Below are 25737 nucleotides of genomic sequence, written 5' to 3'. Positions count from 1 at the left end.
TTCCACATTCTTGACTCCCGTTTTAATACCCCTCAGAGATTTTTAACTCTTTCTTCAAACTTGCTGTCTCATTGAGAACGCATGATCTACAGATGTTAGATGGTTTCACTGGCTGCAGATTTTTTTTTTTGATTTTGGGTATGTTTTTTTTTTTTTTTTTTTGCACTGCTTGTAAGACATAACTGATCCAAGTACATATGTTGAGGTTTTGTGAGTTTCCATGTTAACTTCACAGCTTAGGTTAAATATGCATCTGATATATATAGACACCATTCAATATTTATCTAAGAATGTCTTCTCAATTGCAGTCAATTTGATTTCTGAATTTGAATGTAATTTAAATTGAAGTGGTAAACAACAAAATTACCCGGTACAGACAAAACAAGTGAAAAATGTCAATTTTGGTTGATTTTGAAGTTTTCACAAAAATTTTTCATTAAGCTTGAAGTGTGGGACTTGATTGATGTTACTGAAAAAGAGTTCTTAAGAGCAATAAGCCATGAAAAGGATCTTTTGTGATTATTTAGTTTTTCTTACTTGAATGATTGTGTTTAGATGTAAAATGAGAAAAGTACAGCACTGTTAATTTAATTGGTTTATTTGTTCTACTGTTTATTTGCATCATGGTTCTTATTTTTAATAACAAAGATAAAACAACTAAGTTGTTTTATGATTAATATTATTAATAATATTATTAATTTTAAATATTATGATTAATATAGTAATTATTATTAAGAAAAGAATTGGAGGAAAATATACATTGATAATTGTTTTATAGTCAAATCATGAGGCAAGTGAAGATTCACTTCCTTTATTCCTTCCTTTGTCTCCCAGATTGCATTTCCTGTGTTGAATGTCTTTGAATTAAATTTCAGTAAATTTATTTTTGTCATTTCAACTCAAATTCCACTTCTTCTGGGGTTTAGCCAGTTCAATTTGTATTCACACTCATGAATGAAAGGTACAGTGCAATTCTAAGTTTTGCATTACCCTGATATATTTATACAGTTATTCCTGGATGATACTCAAGCTGTTAAATCCATCAGTTCTAATCAGGGATCTGGCCATGTTCTGTTCCTTTGCATATTTTAGAATGTTTGAGCTGGTATTCAGTCAATGAAAACTTCTGATTTTAAGTGATGTTTGAATAGCTCAGACTAATTTGATGAGTGTTTGAGTGAAGGGTTTTCCCTGGGTTGTTACATCTCACCAGTGTCTCCTCCTACCGTAGCATTAACTCCACCGGTCTAGCTCCGTTCCCACGGCTCTTGGCCCCACCCCTCTCTTCACAATGGCAGTGTGGTAGAATGAAGAAAACTCAATCATTCAACAATTTTTTTTAGTTTTTGGCCACCACTCTCCGTCTTCACTAACTTAACTTCAGCTTTGAAGTTAGGCATTAAATTACTGGGGAGTTTTAAGGACAGAGATTTTTTGCTCTTAGCTTGTTGCTATGAAACGCCGTCAGGAACATCTCTGTAGGCTTATGTGATTGCTAAATCCATCAACTTGAGGATTCAGACTCACCTGGGTGCATTGTTATAGGATAGATCGAGGGAAAGGCTGTTTGGGCCAATTGTAATTTTGTAGATCTCTGAATACACAACACAGGTCATAACCTCCAGCAAATGTGCATCTCCAATTATACCTAATGACACTTTTCGAGTACAGTAGTCCATGTTTCTTTAATCTCTGTGCTAGTCATTAAACTGCTTGTTGTACTGCAGTATCTTCCATGAAACTATTTTAGCACTAAAAGTTAAATATAAATATTTGTGAAAGGATGAGGATATTTGTGAATGTTTTTTTTATGGTGGAGTAGATCTGTCATGGTTTGTAGATCTAGCGTTGAACTGGTTGCCCTGAATAATCAAAACACTGAAGTAATATGTTGTCATGGTAACTATGGTAGGTGATATATCTTTCTGTGATTGCTTTTGAAATACATAAGAGTTTTCCTCAGAAAACCAGGTGATATTTTCTCAATATATTTTCATTAACAATTTGCCCGAAGGGGTAGAAAATTCAATTATGTTAACGGGAAGTGGAATTTAAGCTTGCATACACATTACATTATATGAAGTAGGAAAAACAACGACCATTCATTTCACATATTTGCTTTATATTATATAGGATATAGAATAGAAGGTTTAAGAATAGTAATTTCCTGGTCAAAAATGGCTCCTTACTGATTTCCTTCTCTCTATATTTAAAGCAAAAAAGCAGAGAGATCATAGAGAGATGCAGTCTTTGAAAAATGAGATTCAGTGATACTGATCTGCTTTGTTCAGCAAGGGAGACTGAAAATGCTTTAGAGGTAATCAATGTTCTCTCTCTCTCTCTCTCTCTCTCTCTCTCTCTCTCTCTCTATATATATATATATATATATGTATGTATATACAGTATATATTGTGAAGATAGCATTATAGCATAATTCCTTATAGCAAAAACTTGAGTGCAGTCGGCATCAATAAATTTGTGGTCAGTGCATCGACTCCTAGTGCAACTGCGCTCTGGACCTGAGTTCGATTCCTGTCTCGGGGTCTTTTGCCGATCCCGCTCCCCTCTCTCTCCTCCCAGTGCCTTCCTGTCATCTCTCTACTGTTGTATCTCAATAAAAAAAGCCCATAAAAATAACTTTTTTTAAAAAATAACCATTTTTTTTTACTATATTGTTTTTAATATGGTAATACCTGGCGAGGGGAGAACTAGATGAATTTGATTCTTGTCCAAGATTTGTCAAAGTTCCTGTCTGTCCATTTAAATACACTGTGGAAGTGTTGGAGCCTTCAGGAGGAAATTGCCTCTGCTCTCCATTATTGAACAGAAGTCAGTGCTGAAATTACAGACTCATCTGAGTCTAATCGTTCTGAATCTCTGAACAGCAGATTACAAACGCTACCTGATCCGCAAACAGAAACATGTAAGAACGCCAGACCCATTACAATATATCAAATAGTTTGTTCAATACACATTCATGAAAAATAAACCCACAATTCGTACATGATTAAATAACTTGGGTGTCAAATCAAAAAGGGAACAATTTGTACTTATTATCTACAGTAGTGCATTTTTGGGATGACTGTGGCAGATGTTGCTGTTAATAAAAAGATATATGCTTGTAATACATCCTAACCTCCATATCCCAAATGTAATGAACTAATTAGATCTCATTTATAAGTATCACAACATGCATTATGAATATACTGAACAAAGTGACAAGTGATGTCTTTCTAAACATACTGTAAGAGATCTGGGGCACTGTTTTAATGTAAAACACTATATTAAAAGTTATATAGTACTTGTTGAAGTCAGTGTGACATTAAAACAACACTGGTCACATATAAAACAACACAAATACATTTTGCAAGTCATATGGTTTGGAACCACAGGATGAATTGTCTATCCCTTTATGTATGTGGAATTAAAGCATTACTCACTGCAGATTTCTGTTTTGGACTTCTGTTTTGTGAAAACTAGAGAGCCATGCTAACACAGCTATTAAAATGTATGCAGTGCAGATTTCTCTGTTATTTTAGAACACCTGGGTCCCCCGAGAGCCCACTGAGATTTGAGTGTTGCTGTTGGAATTTTTTAAAGCTGTAATTGCACTTGCTTTATCCTTGGGGAGCACTTCAACACAAACAATAGGTGTGATTGGCACCTGAAGGTGACTTAGATGTGTTTCTGTTCAAAGAAACGATAAAAATACAGTCTTTTTGTCAAAATGATTTGGACAGCTGAAGGAACAATATATATGAGACATCTGGACTTACTTAGCCAAGCATGTCTTTTTATTTTCTCGCGGCAGCAAATATGGTTTTGATGATAAAACAAAATGTGACAGTTTTATAGTATTTGGAGTTGCATTGTAACACCTGGGAGGAATTATTCTGTTGTATTCACTAACTTTTTGCTTTTAATTTCACGTAAGCGTTTTCTTAGTTCTGGGCACAAAAATGTTTAAAAGGACAGTTCACCCAAAAATGTAAATATTATCATCATTTACTCATCCTCAGGATGGTCCAAACTATATGACTGACTTTCTTTTGTGGAACACAAAAAGTGAAAATGTTAATATTGAGCTGGTTGTTCTTTTCCATGCATTACAATTAATTGTACCTGGAGCTTTACAAGCTAAAAAAAAAAAAAAAAACACCACACAAAAAAAGAACATAGTATGATAGATGTACAAACAAAATTTTAGTAATTATAAGACCAGTCCGATCTCAAGTCTCAGTCTATTAACCAATCCGATCTCAAGTGCAACTTGAGAACTGGATAACTCTGATTTCTGATCAAACTGTAAATAATTTGTTGATGAATCAAACATCACTCATTCTCTCTTGAACCCACCGAAGAGAGGCAGGATGGATGTTCTGTACATGTTGTATTTCAGTGGATAATGACCAGCATTTATTTTATGGCTTCAGAAAACTTGGCATAGAGCACACAAGTTACAGTATATAGACCACTTTCATGAAACATGTATGGTGCTTTTTCAAGACATTTTTAAAGCTTTTTTATGTTTTGAATGAATTATTCTTTTCAAGCATTCTATGTAAATCTTGGATCTCTGGAGGCATTTGGTTTAAAAGTGTCATGTACATTTATATTTAAAGTCAAACTTCAAGTACATTTATAAATGCCATGCACTTTGAAAATCACATTACCCTAGACCTCTTCTGGCATTGATCTAATGGCACAGGCTTTTCATGGAAGCTGTCTCTATCCACAATTCTTTCAAAATCACAGCGTTATCTGTTGCTCTCAGATCTCGACATGGAAAACTGAAGTTGTTTGATCAAAGCCTCAAAGCAATGAGCTTCACTCTTGATCCCTGATTTATTGAGGACACTGTTCAATAACAAACATAATGCTCTCACCAGTGCTTCCTTTGCCCTCAGTGTAGCTCTGAGTGTCCGTATGTTTGCTGCTGTGAGTAGAAAAAAGAGCACGGTTGGATGGGGGGGTCTAAGGTCCCACCCAGGGTGAGAGCCCACACGCTGGGTCTCTTTTTGTGCTCACCCCTGCCGGCCCAATGACCTGTAACACAGAGCTGTCTGCTGAGACTGGCCATACAGAGTTATTTATTTTATTAAACCACTGAAGCAGAACAAATGGAAAAAAAGTCACAGATTTCCAGATATGAGATGAAAACAAAGAAATCTATTACACATTTTCCTACAATGCTTATGCATTTTATAACTACTGTATTGTGGTGTTCCATAGATATGTGTTTAAAAAACAACTTAGATCATCACTCGTAAGAAAAAGAGAAGAAAGAATATGGCTGATCCAAATAATCTAATCATTGTTTGAAATACACTTTATTTAATAAGGTCATCTGTCTTCATATACAGTATTCCTCTTTGAATAGACAAAGACATGGCAGTTCATATTATTTTTGTTTGAAAGTTAAAGTTTCAAAGGTGAATAAAACAATCTATGTCTCATGTAATGTTATAGTTTGCACTTTTTTGTTTTACAGAATATATGTTCCTGTGTGAGTCAAACTTAATTTGGTTCAGCTGGTTTCTGATATACAGTATAGAATATGTAAAACATTGGCTCTGTGTTTTAAACGATTCTAGCATGGATTACTTAACCTCATGTTGTTTTAAACCTGTATGACTTTCTTTCTTCGTGGAACACAAAATTAAAGATTTAGAGAAAAAAAGTAATTTTCATAACTTAGCATAGTACTGTATGATCGATCTCCTCTCTGTATGGATAAGTAACTGTATGGATAAAAGCCACAAAAACATTTTTTAAAACAGCTTCATGAGAAGAAATAAAGTCGTAAAGGCTTGAAATGATATGAGGGTAAATGTATAAATTTTTAAGGTTGGTCCTTATATATCTTCCCTATACACAAAATACTCATACCATTCATACCACTCATGACATTTTGAAGTCAGTTTAGGTTTATATATTATTAAACAATTAGGTTTATGCAATTTTTCATACTTAAACACATAGCCTCGTTAAAAAAAGTGAGTGAGCTACCTTATTGTCACAGGCAACTGCTTTTAAAACTTCATGAAAACTTTTATAGGAATAGTTCAGCCTCACATAAATAAAACAGTTATCGAAATATGCATGTGTCCTATTCTGTGTCCTAAACTACTAAAACATTGGTGTCTCATATTTTAAAGGAGTCAATGCAATTTGGGAAAGAATTCCATCATATTTGTATGTGCGTGTGAAAATAACCCCCTTTGTAATCATTAACATTTTCATAACTGTAATTTAATTAAATATTTTCTCAGTAACTGTAACAGATTGCAGTTACTCTACATTTGTTTTGTAATTATAGTACAGAATTTGATTACATGAACAAGCGTTTGGGTGCGAGAGAGGTGCACAGACTACACACACACTTTGCAGAGGCTGACACACTGTATGTAATATTGAATTGACTGTGCAGTGCTGACAGAAGACACTTTCAGACTGATCAGTGATCTGCTCCTCTGTCTCTCTCATAGTGGGTATTGCATACCTTTTGGAAGAATGGAGCTGTTCTATAATCAGCATTTGAAAGACAACTTCCATCATGAGCTTTCCCAGTAGCTCTCCGTAGAGAAGCTTGCCATAACCTCAACTCAGCTCATCTGCCAGTAAAATACCTCTTATCCTGCTCTTTGTTCCTTCTTCACCCTCTCATTCATCTAAGCAGAGATGCACGCAGAAAAGAGACAAAGAGCCAGTGAGAGTAAAGACGATCCACAATTAAGACAGCTCACAAAACCCTAGTCTTAAAAGAGACTATACAGGAAATCTCCCAAACCCTCTTTCAATCCATTCAGTGGCTATTTTGAGATATATATATATATATATTTGTGTGTGTGTGTGTGTGTGTGTGTGTGTAAAAAAAATATGCCATTTAAGATTAAGTAAAAATAAAAAAACAGTACACTTACAAAATCAGTCAATGACATTTTTACAGATGAAATCAATTCCTAAACTAAAGGATTTGTAGTCATTTGCTTGCGAAAGACAACTTTGTAAAGCTTCACTGGATGTACAAAGCTTAGTCTTGTCTGTGGCATGCAGTCAGCATGTCTTATTGCGCTCCTAGCTAGAAGAATCAGATACATAAACCTCAAGGACATCTTAATCTCTGCAGAAATACACCCTGACACACAGTTTTCTGCCTCTACCTGCTTCATATGAATAAATCGTCCGTCCAAACTGGCAGTCTGTCTCTCTACTCAGCACTGACAGCGGTGCTTCATTCCCAGCACTGCCGGAGATATGGCTTTATACTCTACGGGCCTGGATAGACGCTCATATTGAGTTCAATATTTCCTGAGTCGATAGGGTGAAGAGAAAGACTGCACATTTGTGATAAAAGTGTCACACCATGACTTAACTGATGTATTACTCTATTTATTCGTGAAAGGAAGGAGAGGCAGGGGGCATTGGATAAGAGTGTTGTCTTTTGTCACAACTGGTGAAAGTCAGAGGATATAAACACTTTTTCCTCAGAAATGTTGTATGTGATGGCGGGTTGGAGATTACATGGTATCTGTGGGACATTGTAAAATGCCATCAGAGCTGTTTGCGGGAAGGGAGATGGAGGAGGACAGAAGGAGGGATGAGGTGTCTTGAAAGAAAAGAAGGGGAGATGAAGAGAGGAGCGAAATATAAGACATTCAGAGAAAGTTGGACATCAGTCACCAAACAGAGAAGAGGTCTGAATCAGATTCATTAAAGTATTAACATGTGTCTCTCCCCTCTGCATCTTGTAAAATTGTTGTAAGAGACATTTAAAGAGGTACATATTAATGAAGTATGGAATACTAGAGCAAGAGTTTCTCAGTAGGGAAGTAGAAAAGACAGATTACAAACCTTATCAGCCTAGCTCATGAATATTAATTAGATTACATGCTCACCCAGTAACTGATTTCCTGAATGGCAGGTAAGTGGGCACTAATTATATCTTTTTTCTAAGAATGTGACAATTATTTCCAGAAAGGGGAACAGGGAGAAAAACGTAGAAATTTGACATGTTATAAACGTCGCAATGGCCCTGATTATTGCATACATACAAACGACAGCCAATAAACCTTAAGGATTTAGAGAGAATCTGTAAAGAGGAGTGGATCAAAATCCCTCCTGAGATGTGTGCAAACCTGGTGACCAACTACAAAAAAGTCTTACCTCTGTGCTTGCCAACAAGGGTTTCTGCACCAAGTACTGAGTCATGTTTTGCTTGGGGATCAAACATTTATTGCACTCACTGAAATGCAAATACATTTCTAACCTATATATAATGTGTTTTTTTATGGCTGTTTTGGTTGGTATTCTGTGTCTATACATTATTAATAAACATTATTTAATGCTAAACAGATCATTAGTTTATATATATTCACATAGCTAAAAATATGAGATAATGTTCTTATTGATGTTTACTAAACATAACCTAATGATTAATTAATGTGAACTGAATTCCTTATAAATATTAGTAAACTTTCAGATCATATGATCTTCATTTGTTGGTCTTTATTTGTTATGTAGACCTCCCAATCTAAAGTGGGAACTTTTCATCATTTGCAATAGTTTATAAACGTTTACTTATCATTAATACATTTATGAACAGTCATCTCACTGGCAAAAAGTGTCCAGAAAGACCCAAATTTACCCTATATACACATCTTTACAAATAATTTATCAATCATTTGTTTATGTTTTTGCAGAAGCCAATCTCAAGTTTAAACTATTCATCATGTGTAAATGTTTATTACTGTACTTATCATTTAGCATCTTTATGGGCATTTGAAGTTTAGCTAATGTAAGAACATTCCCTTATAATAATCAAATTGAGTGTTTACCCTTTAACTAACCCTTAAACCTACCCAAACCACCAACCTGTCCCTAACTTTTCAGGTATATCACATCTCATTAGCAGCTCAAGTGTTGTGCATTAATACAAGCTTTTGATCAATTTATAACATCTGTTAAAATCATTTGTAGATTTTTAGTAAGTGCTTGATCCTATGGAATTGAAAGTGTAATGGCATTTGTAAGTATTTTAACTTACATTAAATAATGAATTGTTTGAACATTAGATAATGTTTAATAAGTTTATTAGAAAACATCAACACGCAAATTCTTGAATATATATTAACTAATGATCCATTAATGATTTATTCATCAAAGTTATTTATACCATACATACCATATAAACATACCATAAAACAGAATCCTTCATTTCTTTGTAAGTGGGCAAACTTATAAAATCATCAGGGAATCAAATAAATATTTCTGTTGGGGTCGGCATTAAAAGTAGAGAAGTATATTCTCAAAAATATTGTGTCTTCCTTATTTGATTTCTTTGGAGAAAGGATTCAATTATATGTGAGAATGTATATGTATACAAGCATTAAACCTGCATCATACAGAATATGGATATTCATTATCCAGCCTGGAAACATTGCTGGTATTTGCATACATGTTAATGATGTATGAGTGTTTGTGCTGCCTTTATGTCTCAGAAGCTATGTGAACTGAGCATTCCTCCATCTCTTATTCACTCTATAGATTCCTCTTTGAGCGCTGATGTCTCTGTCAACCCCCAACCCACTGCTTTCACTGGACTCACAATGTCGTGAGCTGCTCTGAAGGATGCGGCTTATTTGTTTTACTATAATTTGGTCAGAGCTATTAAAGGAGGCATTTCCATATCCCACCATGTCTTTGTAAAAACACACGAACTGAAATAGAAAGAAAGATGCAGATTTTGCTTCCTAAATTACCCTGAACGATAGTAAATGTTCTTTGAGGCTGCATGTCATTCTTTTCCATCTTGGAAAATGGCTAAAAAAGCCTTTGGTAAATGTGGTAGAAACAATAGATTAAACAGTGTAGTGTGATCATGCATGTTATCGTGCGGCTTCCCAGAGAGCATGTTAATCTTTCATTTTTATGGATCTTCACATACTTTGGTGCCAGAGAGATGCTCATTAACTATTGGCTAACAAAAGAAGAAACAAAGTCTGACACAATTTCCGTGGCTCCTGAGGTCTGAATTCCTCAGAGGTAGTCAGGTCACCGGGGTCACCGAAAAGCCTAATCTGTTTTCTTTGTCCTCAGAAATTTACAGGCTTTTTATGTACGTGCACAGCAATGGTGACCTGTGTGTGGTCTGAAACATCACTGTCTCTCACTATTTCACCAAATCGCATGTGTCTGCAACATTTCTTTCATCCTCTCTCTTGTTTTGGTCTCGGTATTATGTAAAAAGCTACCCTTGAGGGCTGTAATGGCTGTTTTTCATTTTTAAAGACTAATGACCATAATTCACTGCATTGCCTATGCTGGATTAATGCATACAAGTGGAGAGTAGAAAATAGCCTTTCACCTCTTCCTATGCCATCCGTAATTCACGCCAATCCCTATCTTTCCTTTATAAATTATGAATCAAGCCCAATTATGACTGCAGGCCCATCACTGATGGCCATTTCACTGATTCTCCTTCGACTTAATCTATGCTTTTAACACTAACACGGGCCATTAGTGTTTTTATTTCTCAGACCTTGTGGCAAAGATAGTGGCCAAGAGTAACTTCTACAAGCTGTCAAAATGACCTTCCCTCAGTTAACCAGTCCCGCACAGGCTCCCTCCTGCATAATAGATAAAGCTAAGCCTTGGGAGGAGAGAGAGGGCATGGGACACAAGCCAGTATTACCTGTGAATTCATTTTTAATGAAGTAAACAGGTCTCTCCAGGTCATGAAGGTGTCATGAAGGAGTCCTGTCTCATCATTGCTCCCTTCTCTTCTGACACTTTACCTAGCTGCAGGCAGGGCTTCTCTGCTCATAATTAGATCTCACTTGTGCTGATAGAAAGTGCCCTGCTAGCCGTCAAGCCCTTGCTCTTCCTTCAAATGCACTGCCTCCAATTACGTGGGTAAATGAACTGAATGCGAGCTGTGCCTCAGCAACCTTTTCTTTAATTGGTAGAGCCTGTACCTCTAGGTAGATTCGGTTATAGTCAGAAAATGTGGAGTAATGTGGAAAAATATGGGTAGAGACACTGTAAGAAAAACAGTAGAATTATATGAAAGTATAGTGCAGCTCCCTGTTGCCTTGAGTTTAATAAATGGTTGAAAAAGCTCTTTTAAAAGCTTTAAGGAACGGACCAGGGAGCTAAATTTTTCTGTAGTTTGGCAGTAGTTACAAATGGGACACCCTACGGTCTCGTGGAATTAACGGACACGTGCACTTGGCAGCCATTGTAAGCCCGTAAGACCGCAAGTGCACATGAAGTGTTCCATTTGGGATAGGGCCAATGATGAATGTCCTATATGCCTGTCAGCTTATGTATTTGCATACCTCGGCGCAGCCAATAGCGAAAGTTTGGGGCGTGGCTATTGTAGCAAGCTGAGCCAGAGGGTGTTTAACAAAATGGTGTGGAAAAAGAGAATTAACAAAAGTGCCATCCAATATTTGAAGACTTGCCAAAATACACAGAGACACACAACAGTGTAAAAGAAGGATAAACATCAGCAGTGTTTTTACAAGATTCAGTCGAATTGACAAACTTGCAGCGTTTTTATTATGGATAAGTAAGTCAAACTTCAAATATGTTCGACCTTTTATTGAAAAAAGTCTACATGTTCCTTTTGAGACATGCCTTGACTTTTAAAGACCTGTAAGAGGTGTGTTTGTGATGTTTGAGTTGGGGAGGCATGGTGCACAAAGGGGGTGTTTGTAAAGGTTGTTTAAAAAGCATGCATTATTTTTGTACTATGTGACACTAGTTGCGCAGAAACTGCAAACTGCAGCTTTAACGTGTTTTAATCTTTTTCACTTTTCCCCATTAAAATATAAAAAAAATGTAAAACAAAAAGAATTTACTAAGTAACACCGTTTTTTTTTTCTCAGCCTAAAGAAATACAAGACCTTTACATTGAAGCTGTACTATTGTAAGTTGCTTGTAGTATAGCTAAAAAGTGTTGTTTGTTGGGCATATATGTTCTTTTTTCTGTGTATAATAGATATAATATTTTTAATAGATCTCTCTCTCTCTCTCTCTCTCTCTCTCTCTCTCTCTCTCTCTATATATATATATATATATATATATATATATATATATATATATATATATATAAAATATAATAGTTCATTGCATATGTGCTGTTTATGATGAGGAGGTCCATGTATGGTCACTCTGTAACTGCATGCAGGTAATCATAGATTTAATAGATAAAATAGATCAAACAGATAAAATAATAGATTTCTCAGCAACCAGACACCAGACTATTTCCACCTCTGACTAAGAGGATCTAAATGTGCCTCTTTTTAAACACTATAATGAGTCTAAACACCTTCTCACAAATAAAAGCTGGGTTCCTGTAGCTTGTGTCTGGTTTTGGCTAGAAGAATTTGGCTGTTGGGGAACGATGCGCACACTGTTGTCATTTGGGAAATCAGTTGGTGGATGCATTTTCCCGTGGATGTCAACAGCACAGGGACGCCCGATGAACCCAGAGTGCTCCCGCTCCCACTGCTATTGCCTGTGAAGCACTGTGATTCAGTGAAGGAAAGAGTGTGAGAAAAAGGTGAGAGTACGAACAGATGGAGAGGGGTGATACGTATTCTCAGAAAGATGGAGACCATGAGAAAAAAAAGATTAAAAAAAGATGTGTAAACACACACACACACACACACACACACACACAGAATCACTCACTGATGTTCATGCACTTCAGTTGTATTATGTTCTGCACATATTGGCAGACAGAAATAGATAGACATACTGACTGGATATATGACATGATGGTGGGCGTTATATTAATGCACTTCCATAAAGTCTCTTACAAAGGTTTGGGAGTTCACATTTCATTCTGGCTGAATTTCCTTTCACCACCCACCACATTTATATTTTTGCAGAAAAACACAAGCATGCACACCATTACCAAGAGCATGACTCTGTGGAGTTCACCTTGGGAAATATCCTATGCCTGTTCATTGTACTTGTCCATTCAAGGCGAACCTGAAATTTATATCATTTTTGCCTCATGACAAAAAAAAAAAAATCTTGCATTTGAATTTTATCAGTGGCTTTACATGATTTGAAATGTAATGATTCTCTTTCTGAAATGAGACCCAGATTAAAATCCCATGTCGACTGTGCAAATCATCACAGATTCATGACTTATTGAGCACAGGCTGATGGGGGTTGATTTTCCTCTCACCAGAAAAAAAAAAAAAAAAACCTTCTTGATTCCTCTCTGGGGGTTTCAAGCGCCCCATCTCCACGGGTACCTCCCTGTTGCTCCCCAAGAGGACTAAAGGTCAGTTTTTGACAATATGAGAGACATCATCTAATTTCTAATGAAATATGTTTCGCATTTGAATGAGGAAGCCTGGAGTGTAGATCTGCTGGGTCTTTGTTCCATGTTTATTTCAATAAAAGCTGCTGTTTGTATGAAACGCTGGATGCCGTATAGTCCAATAATTGCAGCTGGCTTGGCTGGATGTTCTTCTACCTGCAGTGCACGTAGGGGGAGGTGTTTGTGAGTAGTGCAGATGGAAAGGTGAATAACCTGGCACTCTGAAAGGGAAGAGTATTTACAGAAGCGCAGGGGAGCACGAAAAGCCGGAGGTTGCGGCACATAGATGGTTCCACTCAGGAGAGGCATTTAAGGTTTTTTAAAAAAAAGGAGATCCAACCTTGAATAAAACAACGCTTTCTTGTTTTTTCATAGCAAGGTTGGATTTGGAGGATTAGAGGTTGATTATGCTGATCACCATACATAATCCCATCATCGGCCGTGTCATGCTCGTCATCAGACACACAAGGTCCTTCCTTCTTTATCCTCCCAGTTAATTCTAATCTGAAATGTATGTTAATGCAGCTTGGGATATATCACTTTCATCCAATCATTGGCTGCTCCAGTTTATAGTAAATGGTCTCTCTCTCTCTCACTTTCTCGCTGTCTCTTTCTCCTCCTCTCTTCTCAGTGTGTGTGTGTGTGCGTGTGTATGAGTTCGCGCCTCAAGCCTTGAGGCATCCCGTTTCAGCTCCTCAGCTTCCAGTCAGAGGGAGAAAGGGGAGGGGGGTGTATATAAGAGTGGTAGGTAGGAGTGGGGTCTGACCGCAAAGTGTCTACTGTTTAAAAGAAAGGGACTTCACCCTCCCTCTCTCTCTCTCTCTCTCTCTCTCTCTCTTTTATTCATTCCCTCTCTCAGCATCAGCAGACATACACAGGCTGGATGGAGCACTCTCACTGAGAGCGGAGAGACAGGAGAGAATGACAGGACTGTCATCTGTCTAAAGAAAATTACAAATTAAAAAGCACTTCTAGTGTTCCTGATGTTTTTAACTTTTTGTTTGGCAACACATCGCAATTCCTAGACAGAGGTACATCTCTGAGCCAGTAGGGGAGGATTTGTCTCACTAAGGTAAGCTGTGATGCTCCAAGTCATTTCCATCTACCTGTTAGTGTGACACATTAAATGACTCTGTACTCTTTGTGAGTGCTGCAGTGTTGAATGGATTATTCATTTTGACTTGTTCTTGTTTTTAATGCTTAATCTGAAGGATGATTTGAAGGATGTTGTGCCACTTTGTAACGCTGTTGAAAAAAAAATTTGTTCATAAGTAATATTGTACACTGTGCAAAAATGTTACCTTTAGGTGCAGTACCCTTAAAAGGAAAATGTTGTACCTTATCTCCCTATAAAAAGGTGCAGATTTTTACCTTAAGGATGCATATTACTACTCTAAGTATGCACTTAGTATTAAGTATGTGCTAATTAAACTTGTATGCACTAAGTATACTACACTAACTATGCGCGTTTTAGGGGTAAATGACTTACAAAGATGTACCTTTAAAGGTACTTGCCCAGTGACAAGCTATTGTACCATAAAGGTATAGTTTTTGCACACATTTTCTGACAGTGTAATACTTAACCAGGGACTTTTAAGGCTGCTATTGATGCATTGACTTGCTTTAGGCTGATCATTATGGTTTATAGGGGAAGTGTCCACATTTGTTTTAAGCAATTATTCCAGCTCTGCTTGAGGGGGAGATACATCAGCGTACGTTCTGAGCGCTGATAGTTTGGTGTAACTCCACACATGGTGGGCTTGTCTGCAGCTGTGGATCAGCCAGCATCCGTTACCTGGCAGAGGGTGTTAGCCCTTTCCAAGGTTTCTGTCCTCTCTCCAGCCAGGGAGAGCAGCAGCTGGTTTGTGTTAGTGCTTCTCTCTTTAGTCTGCTGCTCCTCGTGTAGCTCTGCTGTCGGCTGCCAGCTCTTTTCTCTCTCATTGCAGTGGGGGGGGTGGGGTGGAGTGGTGGTGAACGGTTCTTGGTTCAGTGCGCTGTCCTTACTGATGGGTTGCATCCGTTTAGGAGAATGGAGAAACTGAGGTGATGAGAAGATGTGCGTGTGGTGGTAGGGGGAGGGGTCTAGGCTGGGAAACATAGGGGCGCAGAGACGCCTTATGAGTGCGTATACAGAATGGGGTGGGGGTCAGTGACAGAGACCCCCTGGATCCAAGGGTCCTAAATGGGAGGGAGGTTCTTCTAGGAATGAAGTAAGCATTGAGGGATAAAACTCATGACTGTATAAATAATTCTTGATGAAATGTTCTTCTTTTTATGTTATTTTTTGAGACAATTTTTTTTTTTGTGAATATTCTCAGAATGTAAACATTAAAAATGTCTACTTCATAATAGCCCAAATATTTAAGCTGTTTTGTTGTCAGTGCCTCTAGGGTTGCTAAAAAAAGTGTCAAGTGCACACATGGTTGTTACCTAGTCGGAGTGTTTCAATGTTTGATGATGCAATGTGCAGTGTATTCACTGACAGTGCCACTCAGAACAAAGATGAGTGGGAAACTAGCCTTTGTTTGAACAGCTGTCAGCTCTGCTCCTGGCCTGGCAATGCACTTGGAGCAACTATTGGACCCTCTGTGTTCTCCTGTGTCTGTCCGTCTGTCTGTCTGTCCATCTGTCTGTCTGTCTGTCTGTCTGTCTGTCTGTCTGTCTATGTGTATTAGATGTCCATTATTCTAATCACATTTATCAATATTCTGCCAAGGAAACTCAACAAATTAAGATTTTAGTTGTTTTAACAGACAAATAAAGCATTACAGTTTTTGTCTGTTTTTTTTTTTTGTTTTGTTTGTTTTTTTACGGTTTCCTACATTATCAGTTGCTAACGTCATGATGCTCAAAATGTATTATATAGTTTTCTGTGCAGTAGTCTTATCTCTCAAAACATCTAGTCTTTTGTCAAGCACATTTATTTTTATATTATTTTACACAGTACACTTTTTGTAAATTTGACATGAATTGTGCAAGTGAATCTTGATTAATGAAAAGAAAGTAGACCAACAAATGATAAAAACATTTCTCTGAAATAGCTCAAAGGTTCATCTCTCTATCTCTGTTTGTCTGCCTGTCTATTAGTTTCTTTGAAATATGCTCAAGAAGAGCTCTTTTCTTCTACACACAAAGTTCAGAATCATATGTCGGCATCAGTGAACAAAGATTTCCTTAGTAGACTTCAATGTGTTAAAGTGTCGCAGTCCCAGATGGTTTTAATGGCTGTCTGATGCTGATGTAATATGGTTAGAAAACCATGGGCTCAAAGCAGAGACAGTGTCCCTGTTGGTGGCGATGAGCACATGTGTCTTCCTCAGAAGTGAGGAACTCTGGTTAGTTGTCAGTGACCCTACATGCTAGGGGATAAGGAAAGAATTTTAAGTTAGCAGAAGTTTTTGGGATGTTATAAATGAGAAATCTATAAAGCTCAGGGTATCTGAATTTTTGACATTTCTGCTTCCAATTCAAACTCTGAAAATAGATGTCTTAATCTCCCAGTCAATATTCTTGCATTTCAGTGTGGGAAAACAGATTTTTATTTCCAGGATGAGGAAAAAGGTTCAATAGGGTCAATAAGTTGAAAGAGCTTGTTGCTCTGTTCCAAAAGATAATATTGTGATGAAGCTAATTACTATAGGTATGTAGGGTAAGTAATGGGATCCAGCAGCATGCAATTTTTTTTAAAACAACATTTTTTTTAGAGAACAGCCATGCTATATCACACTTGATTATGTCAGTAAGAGGAAATACAACATTTCTTGGTGTTGAAGAAAAAGCCATTTTCGGTTTTACAAACAAAAAACGGTAGCTTTTATTATTCCTAGAACAGGAAAGAATAATCAATAGCTTACTATTTTGGGAAGGGAATCCTTTGTGCCTATATGAAAAAATGACCTCCATGTACAAATACGTCTTTTTACTCTGCAGAAAATTGACTTCTGGGTTAAAATATGGTCTTCTATTCTTTGCAGTTCCTGACAGACCACAATATATCCTTAGAAAAAAATAAATTATAAAACAAATTTGTCTTTCTAAGACCAATATGTGAGGCACTAGTACCGGGAATAGTGTTTGAACTTCATTGTGGCAAACGGGAGTCAGAAATGGCAGAAGTTTGTGCTTTTAAGGTCTGAACAAATGAGCCTGCTTTTCTGGCTGAACAGAGGTTAAGCTAATAAACACGGGGTCACCCGTTCTGGAATGTAAAATGAGACTGCAAGTAACAAATCTTCCTCCTTTATTCCTTCCTTCTGGACTTTAAGAGAAAGCCAACATGGAAGTTGAAGCCAGGAATTATTCAGCTTCATTCCCTGTAGACTTCTCCAGTGTCTGTAGTCTCAGATGTTGACTGACATGTCCTAAACTTTCCATTTCTCCTTAATCAGCATGATGGAGTTCACCTTTGGCAATGTCACCCTAGCTCTATCGTGTCCACTTTGAAAGCTTCTTTGGTGAAAGTGCAGCAATGTCAGCGAACCGCGGTCCATTCAGAGCAGTGCAAACACCTCTATCTCTGCCCACACACCAGCCAGGCTTATCACTCAAATATATACACACACACACACACACACAAACCTCCTATCGGTGCAATCAGATCTTCCGGCATCATTAGAGCTCTGTAAATGGGGCTCGACTGTCATGAAACCCATCTTTTTCATTGTGAAAACAACCTGCATTGCCTTTCACTTATCAGTCTGCATGTAATCTTATTCCTCTCCCTATAGTATATAAAGATAAAAAAATAGCCCACAGGAATGGAATGGTCCATAATAAACTCATGCCGTTTGGGGTTTAAAATTGAATTAAAGAAGTACCTTTAAACTCTGGCAATGAAACCAGATGCAATATTAATAATTACTTAATCTCATTATTATGAGATTGGAACAAATAGGAATATAATATACAGGGCCACATGTTTTTAGGTTCTGGTTTCACACCTCGCTGTCAATCCACCAGTGGGAGGAATGCCAAGAGAATGCATTGGGTGAGAGATCACTTAATGTGGCATTTGAGAGACCTTTAAGCTCCCATTGCACATACAGCCGTGAGACAGCACGTCTGCATGTTTATGATTGTCAGACATATTAATTTGAATCTGTTCAGTAAACCCACTGCAAGCACTTCTAAAGCACAGACAAGCCAAGCAAAATAGAGTATTGAGCTATAGACAATTGTCAGCTTGTTTGAGGACAGTGGACAGTAAAAATGCACATCCTGCATTCACATCACATTCTAAAAAGTAACAGGATGTCAGAGAGATGAAAAATATCAGTAAGAGAGAAGAAGAACTCCAAAACTATAGAAAGAAAATACAGAATAAAACTGTGTAATGGTCAACTGAACCATTCCTGCTACATAAGCATTGCTCAGGAAGGCAATGACTTACAAATCCATTTATGAAGCAATAACAGTGGCTGTATGCTTTGCCATCGATCCGAGAGCACACACCATTGAACGGCGTTATGAGCTGGTCTGGAAATCCATCTCTGTGTTGGATGATTATGAGCTGCTTCATTGTGCTGCCTGATTATGACCTTGGACAACCATACAGTTGATAAGGATCCTATTAATGACAGCTTACACATAATTGTAATGCTTTCAATTATGATTTATCAGAATTTTTGGGTCTTCAACTTAGACCAGACACCTTTCAGCAGGTTTACTGCTCTGCTGACTGGATTAAGAAATATTTACTCAATTTCTTTGTATTAATTTTTAATAAAGTTTGACCTTCAGGTGGATGAATGATACAGTGTGCACAGCATTCCTCTGGGAGAATTTTTTTGTTTCATCACTGACTCCTTCCAGTATTAAATAAACTGTCAGGGCATTTTATGACATCTTTTAAGGTGAATAGAGTCTAGACAATACCAGTTCATTCACTACTGCAGATGACCCATATTAAGACTGCGTCCCAATGAAGGCAAGTGCTTTCTGTCATGGGTGACCTACAAAACTGAGTCTGCTTGATGATTTCATAGATATAAACTGAGGAAGAATTGTACTTCCCTTCTGTTCAACAGACTGTGGATAATGTCATCTCTAATCACTGAATATGAAACTGAACGATGAACTGTAAAATCAACCTTTTTTTGGTTAGTTTATCAATAACCATTCACCACCCCATCAGCCTTCTAAAGACAGGAATACATGTTTTCTTTTCTTTTCTTTTCTATTTACTTTTCCAGATTCTATAACATCAACAGCTGTCATCTAAAAAAATGTGTTACTAATTCCCATCCACTTTACGATAATAATGTGTTTTGTACTCTGTAATCTGGTTTTTGGCATATTTTATGACAGGTTTTATGTCTTTGTAGTATACATTTGATCACAGCTAATTATGCCACAGTCCCAAACCGCCAACTTGCTAATTGCTCAATTATAAACGGCTACAAACTTCTAATTTAAACCGCAAGTAAGCTAATTTGTTTGTGGCACATTGGTGTTGTGGAAGAATCGTTTTAACTGTCACTATAATTTATGACTTAGAAGAGTCATCTGCTCTCTGTGTGAGATATTCTGCCTTTCAAATGCTCTAGTCAGCATTCAACACTTAGTGCAGGACCAATTTAGATCACTGGCACTAAATATATGTGCCAGCAGGTTCACCCCACCATTAAAATTCCTCTCACATTAGACACATGGAAGCCAACTGGCCCAGCCAGTGTCTGAGAAAGTAACAATGTAAAAAAAAATAGACCTGGCATGAGAAAGCAGCAGTCACATTGTGTCTGGTTTATCTGAAAGTGCCAGTTAGCAGCAGCATTAGCATACTGCTCTGAGATCAGCACTGTATTGATGGAGCTCTAATAAAAGAGACTGCCTTTGTCTAATTCCCGCTGTTCAAAATGCATTAAAGAAAAAAATAAAATGAAGAAATCTCTTCCAATCTAGTGATAATAACTGCTAATTATTTAATAGTCAAGTATATCCATATCCAGCCAGTTTCATTCATTTACACTCCACCCTTCACCAGGGGTTAAGGATGTAAGGGAAAATGCAGACATAAAGACCGGCTTGCACCTTCAAAGTCATCTTCTTTCTTCGATTCTTGTGGCAACAAGCCAGGTTTTTAAAGTGAAAAAGCCAGTTACCCATCCAGGACTAAAACCGCAAAGCGACTCAAAGTAATTTTCCGCTTATTTAGCTGATTTAATCCCAGGGTATAGATGTGAGGAACAGGAGCAGAGTAGGTCCCCTTCACCCCCGAGGGTCCAGATTGGAGTCTCCCATCATAGAGCCCCCCTCAAGTGCTCCATCACAGAAGCATTCATCCCTGTCTGTCTAACCATGGATGGACGGCAGCAGCTCACCTCTCAGTCCCTAATCACATGTCAAAGTGAACACTGAACAGATCCACGCAAGGTATTACCTGCTGATGACCTTGCATGCTGTGGCTTTGGGTTAGCCCCCCTGCAGCTGTGTCAAAATTAGGATCTGTGTAACCACTTTGAATTGTTCTTTTGTTACAGAAGGACTGTTCCAATGATTTTGTTTCAAAGTGTTTTATCCAAAAATGAACATTTTGTCATCATTTATTTACCCTTACATCGTTCCAAACCTGTTTGCAATCTTTCTTCAGTAGAACACAAAGACAGGATTTTCCAAAATCTGGCCTAGTGGTTAGAGAGTATGACTCCTAACCCTAGGATTGTGGGTTTGAGTCCCAGGCTGGCAATACCATGACTTAGGTGCTCTTGAGCAAGGCACTGAACCCCAAACTGCTCCCCGGGCGCCGCAGCATAAATGGCTGCCCACTGCTCTGTGTGTGTTCAGTGCTGTGTGTGTGCACTTTGGATTGGTTAAATGCAGAGCACGAATTCTGAGTATAGGTCACCATACTTGGCTGAATGTCATGTCACTCACACCCATGTAGTCTCTACAGTCAATGGGGTCCAGTCAGTGTTGTTTTTGACCACACTGACTTTCATTTAATGCACAAACGAAATCATCAACATATTTAAAAAATTATAAATAGATTTTTTTTTTTTGCAGTTATCTATCTCATGTCAAATTCAGTACTAGAAAATATAAAGAATCTTTCTAAAATAATCTAATGAAAATTATTCATTTTTAAGGGGTTAAATGTGATTGAATGACTAGACAAGGTGCAAGCTGAAAATTTGACATAAATATTGGGTGTTTTATGGTATTACAGAGTAAGTGTTAGCATTCTTGAAAGGTGGTTATATCCATCTATAATGGATCCCATTCACAGTAGCACAGTAACACTAACATTCAGGAAAACAGCTATATGGAAAACTGAATCTGCAATCCTGTAGTTGCCAAGTATGTGACCATATGATCTGCACATCAGGACTGTTTAAACACAGACACCCTCAATCTTCCTATTACACTCCACAATACAGAACAGTAAAGTGCTTGAAAAGCTATAACAGCCATTTTATTTGAATGAAATTTTTAACAGACCAATGCACTTAGTAAGTGACAATGCTCCTGGGCACTGCAAAAACTGTACTTCTAACTTATTTTAATTAGAAAAGTGTTGTGTTTTAAAGGAAAACTCTGCTGCTGTCTGGAGAATGGTCCAAGAATGCTAACTTTTCTGAGAAGTGTGAACTCTGAACACCCACACTAGCGGAAGCGCTGCAGATGGTCTCCTCCACGCGAGTATTAATCTGTCAGCATGAGCTGTGGGCAGAGCGTCAGAGAGGAGACTACGCTCCTCAGACTCAGGTGTTACCTGCTGTGTGTCATGGCCGCCTGTCATAGGAAACACTGCTGGAGCTCTCGCTCCTGAGCTGAAGTTTGCCTTACTTTTATTGGCCAGAGATGATCTTTCTGGATACCAAGGCAACCATAACCTGAGTTGTACTTAGTGTCTGTCTATACTGCAGTGTTGCTGACTGGCATGCATGCTTAATTTTTTTTTTTTTTTTCATTTTTTATTCTGAATATGAACACTCCCTAGTGTGATGTGGTTTACTTTAGTTGAATATAATTCATTCTGGTTTGAAAGTACATACGAGTCGAGGATTAAAGCATTTAATTTTCCTTTTTCTTTTGTCAGGATTTTCTGTGCAAAGTCTATGATACAAAAACACTATATACCTTTATAATATAATCATATTATTATATTTTTAATATTGGTTAAACATTTATATTTTAAGATTTATTAATTTATTTAAGTTAATATTTATTTTGTCTGTAGTTTTTAATTGTGCTTTATAAATATTGCGTAAGCATTAGAATTTTCCTTCAATGTATTTAAAATTAATTAAATGACTGGATTCTTAATTATTGATGTTATTTATGCTTCCTTTTACATTTTTCAAGGATTTTGACACTGGGTTTCCAGTCCACACCTGAATATGCATTAGAAAGAAATGCGTAAAAGCAATATGAGTGACTGCTCTAATTCCATTTTGCAGGATTAAACCCACATCTCCAGTATCTTAAAACAGTTTGAACAATCACACCAGTAGGAAGAGTCAAGGAACAAATCATCATGGGGATGCAAGGCCTGCTACTGGCCTGTGTGGCAGTAGCCATGTTAGTTCATCTATCTAGTGCTGGCCTGGTGAAAAGAGTACTTAGACACAGAAGAGAATATCTGTCACCAACCACGGAGAACTTGACCCTCCCAAGCCCCGATCAGCCTGTGGTTTTTAACCATGTATACAACATCAATGTTCCTTCTGGATCCCTGTGCTCTGTGGACTTGGATTCACCTGGAACAACACCATTGAAGCCAAAATCGGCCAATCTGCAGTCTGACCAACACATAGAACACACCACGGATGGAGAGAATCAAATTGTTTTCACGCATAGGATTAACATTCCCAAGCAAGCTTGTAGTTGTGATAACCACATGCCCGACCTGAAGGATCTTCTGAACAGGCTGGAAATGCTGGAGGCAGAGGTATCCAGTCTAAGAGAGCAGTGCACCAGCGGAACAGGCTGCTGTGGTGCTCAGGTTACAGGTGAGAACAAATATTACATAAATACTTAGGTAGTCCATTAGGAGGCTGAGCCTCATTGCTGATTTATTCAAAATAAACACAACTTTTAATTAATTTAAAATGATCAGTTAGAAACACACATTATGTATTTTGATGTTGAAGTCAAATGGCAGATATTTGATTGAATTTACACACACACCTTTAAAAAAAATCGTGTTTTTTCTTCATTGTTGAAATATTCATTGAAAAATGTCTGCTCTTTAGTATTTATTCTTTAAAAAATACTCACAGAAATGTTCATGAAATCACTAAGGAATTGTTCAGTTCTGTACAATTCCCATTCCTGTCTAAACCAGCATGAAAGTGTTCCTCAGCATAAGCCAACAATGACTAAAAACCTTTTTAGCAGGTGAAGTCACAACAAAACCCTACTGCAGTGGCCGTGGCAACTACAGCACTGAGACCTGCAGCTGTGTGTGTGAGCCCGGTTGGAAGGGAGTCAACTGCTCTGAGCCAGAATGCCCGAACTTTTGCCAGGATCAAGGCCGTTGTGAAGACGGCAAGTGTGTCTGCTTCGAGGGCTTCGGTGGCGAGGACTGCAGCATCGAGCTTTGCCCTGTGGATTGCGGTGAGAATGGAGAATGTATCGACGGAGCTTGCATATGTGCAGAGGGCTTTATCGGTGAGGACTGCAGTTTGACCAACTGCCTAAACAACTGCCTTGGCAGGGGGCGCTGTGTGGATGACGAATGTGTATGTGAAGAGCCTTGGACGGGCTTTGACTGCTCCGAACTCATCTGTCCCAACGACTGCTTTGACCGTGGCCGCTGTGACAATGGAACCTGCTACTGTGAAGAGGGTTTTACTGGGGAAGACTGTGGGGAACTTACCTGCCCCAAAAACTGCAACCACCGTGGCAGGTGTGTCAATGGACAGTGTGTCTGCAATACTGGCTACAGCGGAGATGACTGCTCCAAGCTAACCTGTCTCAATGACTGCAGACAGAGAGGGCACTGCTTCAATGGGAAGTGCATTTGTGACCCTGGGTTCGAGGGCGAGGACTGTAGCATTCTTTCCTGCCCTGACAACTGCAATGGCAGGGGACATTGCGTAAATGGTGAGTGTATTTGTGGTGTTGGCTATAAAGGTGATGACTGCTCTGAGCTTTCTTGCTTCAATAACTGTCATGATCGTGGCCGATGTGTCAACGGGAAGTGCATTTGCAAAATGGGCTTTACTGGAGAAGACTGCAGCATCAAGACCTGTCATCATGACTGCCATGGACACGGAGAGTGTGTAGACGGCAAATGCGTTTGCCATAATGGCTTTGCTGGAGATCACTGTGGCATCAAGACCTGTCCCCATGACTGCCATGGACGTGGACATTGTGTAGACGGCAAATGCGTTTGCCATAATGGCTTTGCTGGACAACACTGTGGCATCAAGACCTGTCCCCATGACTGCCATGGACATGGGCAGTGTGTAGATGGCAAGTGCATTTGCCGTGATGGTTTTGCTGGAGAGGATTGCAGCATCAAAACCTGTCCCAATGACTGCCATGAGCGTGGACAGTGCGTGGATGGCAGGTGTGTTTGCCATGCTGGTTTTACTGGCCATGACTGCAGCGAGTTGACTTGCCCCAGTGACTGCCATAACCGAGGACGTTGTGTAAATGGTCAATGTGTTTGTAACATTGGATTCACTGGGGAGGACTGTGGTACAAAGACGTGTCCCAATAACTGCCTGGACCGTGGCTACTGTGAAGATGGAAAGTGTGTCTGCTTTGAGGGGTACACCAGTGAAGACTGCTCTGTTCTGACATGCCCAGCAAACTGCAATGACCAAGGCCAGTGTCTGGATGGAATGTGCATATGTGATTTAAGCTTCACTGGCGACGAGTGCTCTGAAAGTAAGTCACTATAATTTACACTAGCATATGTAACACTGCATATGAGTAGGTTATACTCACACTTTTATGGCTGTTATACTTTCTAAAAAAGGAAAAGCAAGTCTTTTGTGATTTTTACAAAATCTCAATATGATCTAATTGAATAACAATAAGCAAATATAGAAATGCCAAATGTACAGTTTCTTTGTGAGCACTTCAAATTGTCTTTGAGAAATGCATATTATATTATGTTCTATTCTACCAAATTAATTATGAATAAATGGCTCAATAAATGAACAAACCAGATCATCAAACCATTATTTGCAATTATTTGTATGAGTTTCCTGTCAGTCAAAATGAACAATTGTGACATCACTAGGATAACATCAGTGGCATCATCCATCAACTGCACAAACAACTGTTTCAAACAGGTTTCCCAAACCATCCTCTAACCAGTAGTTAAGTTATGCCCCCAACCCGTGTCTTGGCTGAGTGTTGCAATGACAGGAAATGTGTTAACAACACCATAGAGCCACATTGTTTTAGGAAATCTATCTATAACACGTTTGTTTAGTTGT

General features: G+C 38.2%; 1 protein-coding gene across 5 annotated transcripts in view; it reads left to right on the top strand.

Annotated features, from left to right (window-relative positions):
* The window catches only part of LOC113073942 (tenascin-like), a 57397-nt gene that overhangs the window by 9985 nt on the left and 21675 nt on the right, over window positions 1-25737 (top strand). For 2 of the 5 annotated variants that reach the window (XM_026246652.1, XM_026246655.1), the window contains exons 2-3: window positions 22741-23292; window positions 23678-25180. In XM_026246652.1, the coding sequence (XP_026102437.1) occupies window positions 22818-23292; window positions 23678-25180 (1978 nt within the window). In that variant the 5' untranslated portion in view covers window positions 22741-22817. Of the gene's footprint in view, window positions 1-14039; window positions 14415-22740; window positions 23293-23677; window positions 25181-25737 lie in introns of those variants that run through there. The other 3 variants (XM_026246663.1, XM_026246651.1, XM_026246669.1) reach the window with 3 other exon arrangements.

The sequence above is a fragment of the Carassius auratus genome, chromosome 5, assembly GCF_003368295.1.
Source record: "Carassius auratus strain Wakin chromosome 5, ASM336829v1, whole genome shotgun sequence".
Classification (NCBI taxonomy): domain Eukaryota; kingdom Metazoa; phylum Chordata; class Actinopteri; order Cypriniformes; family Cyprinidae; genus Carassius; species Carassius auratus.
This window is presented reverse-complemented; position numbering and strand designations above follow the sequence as displayed.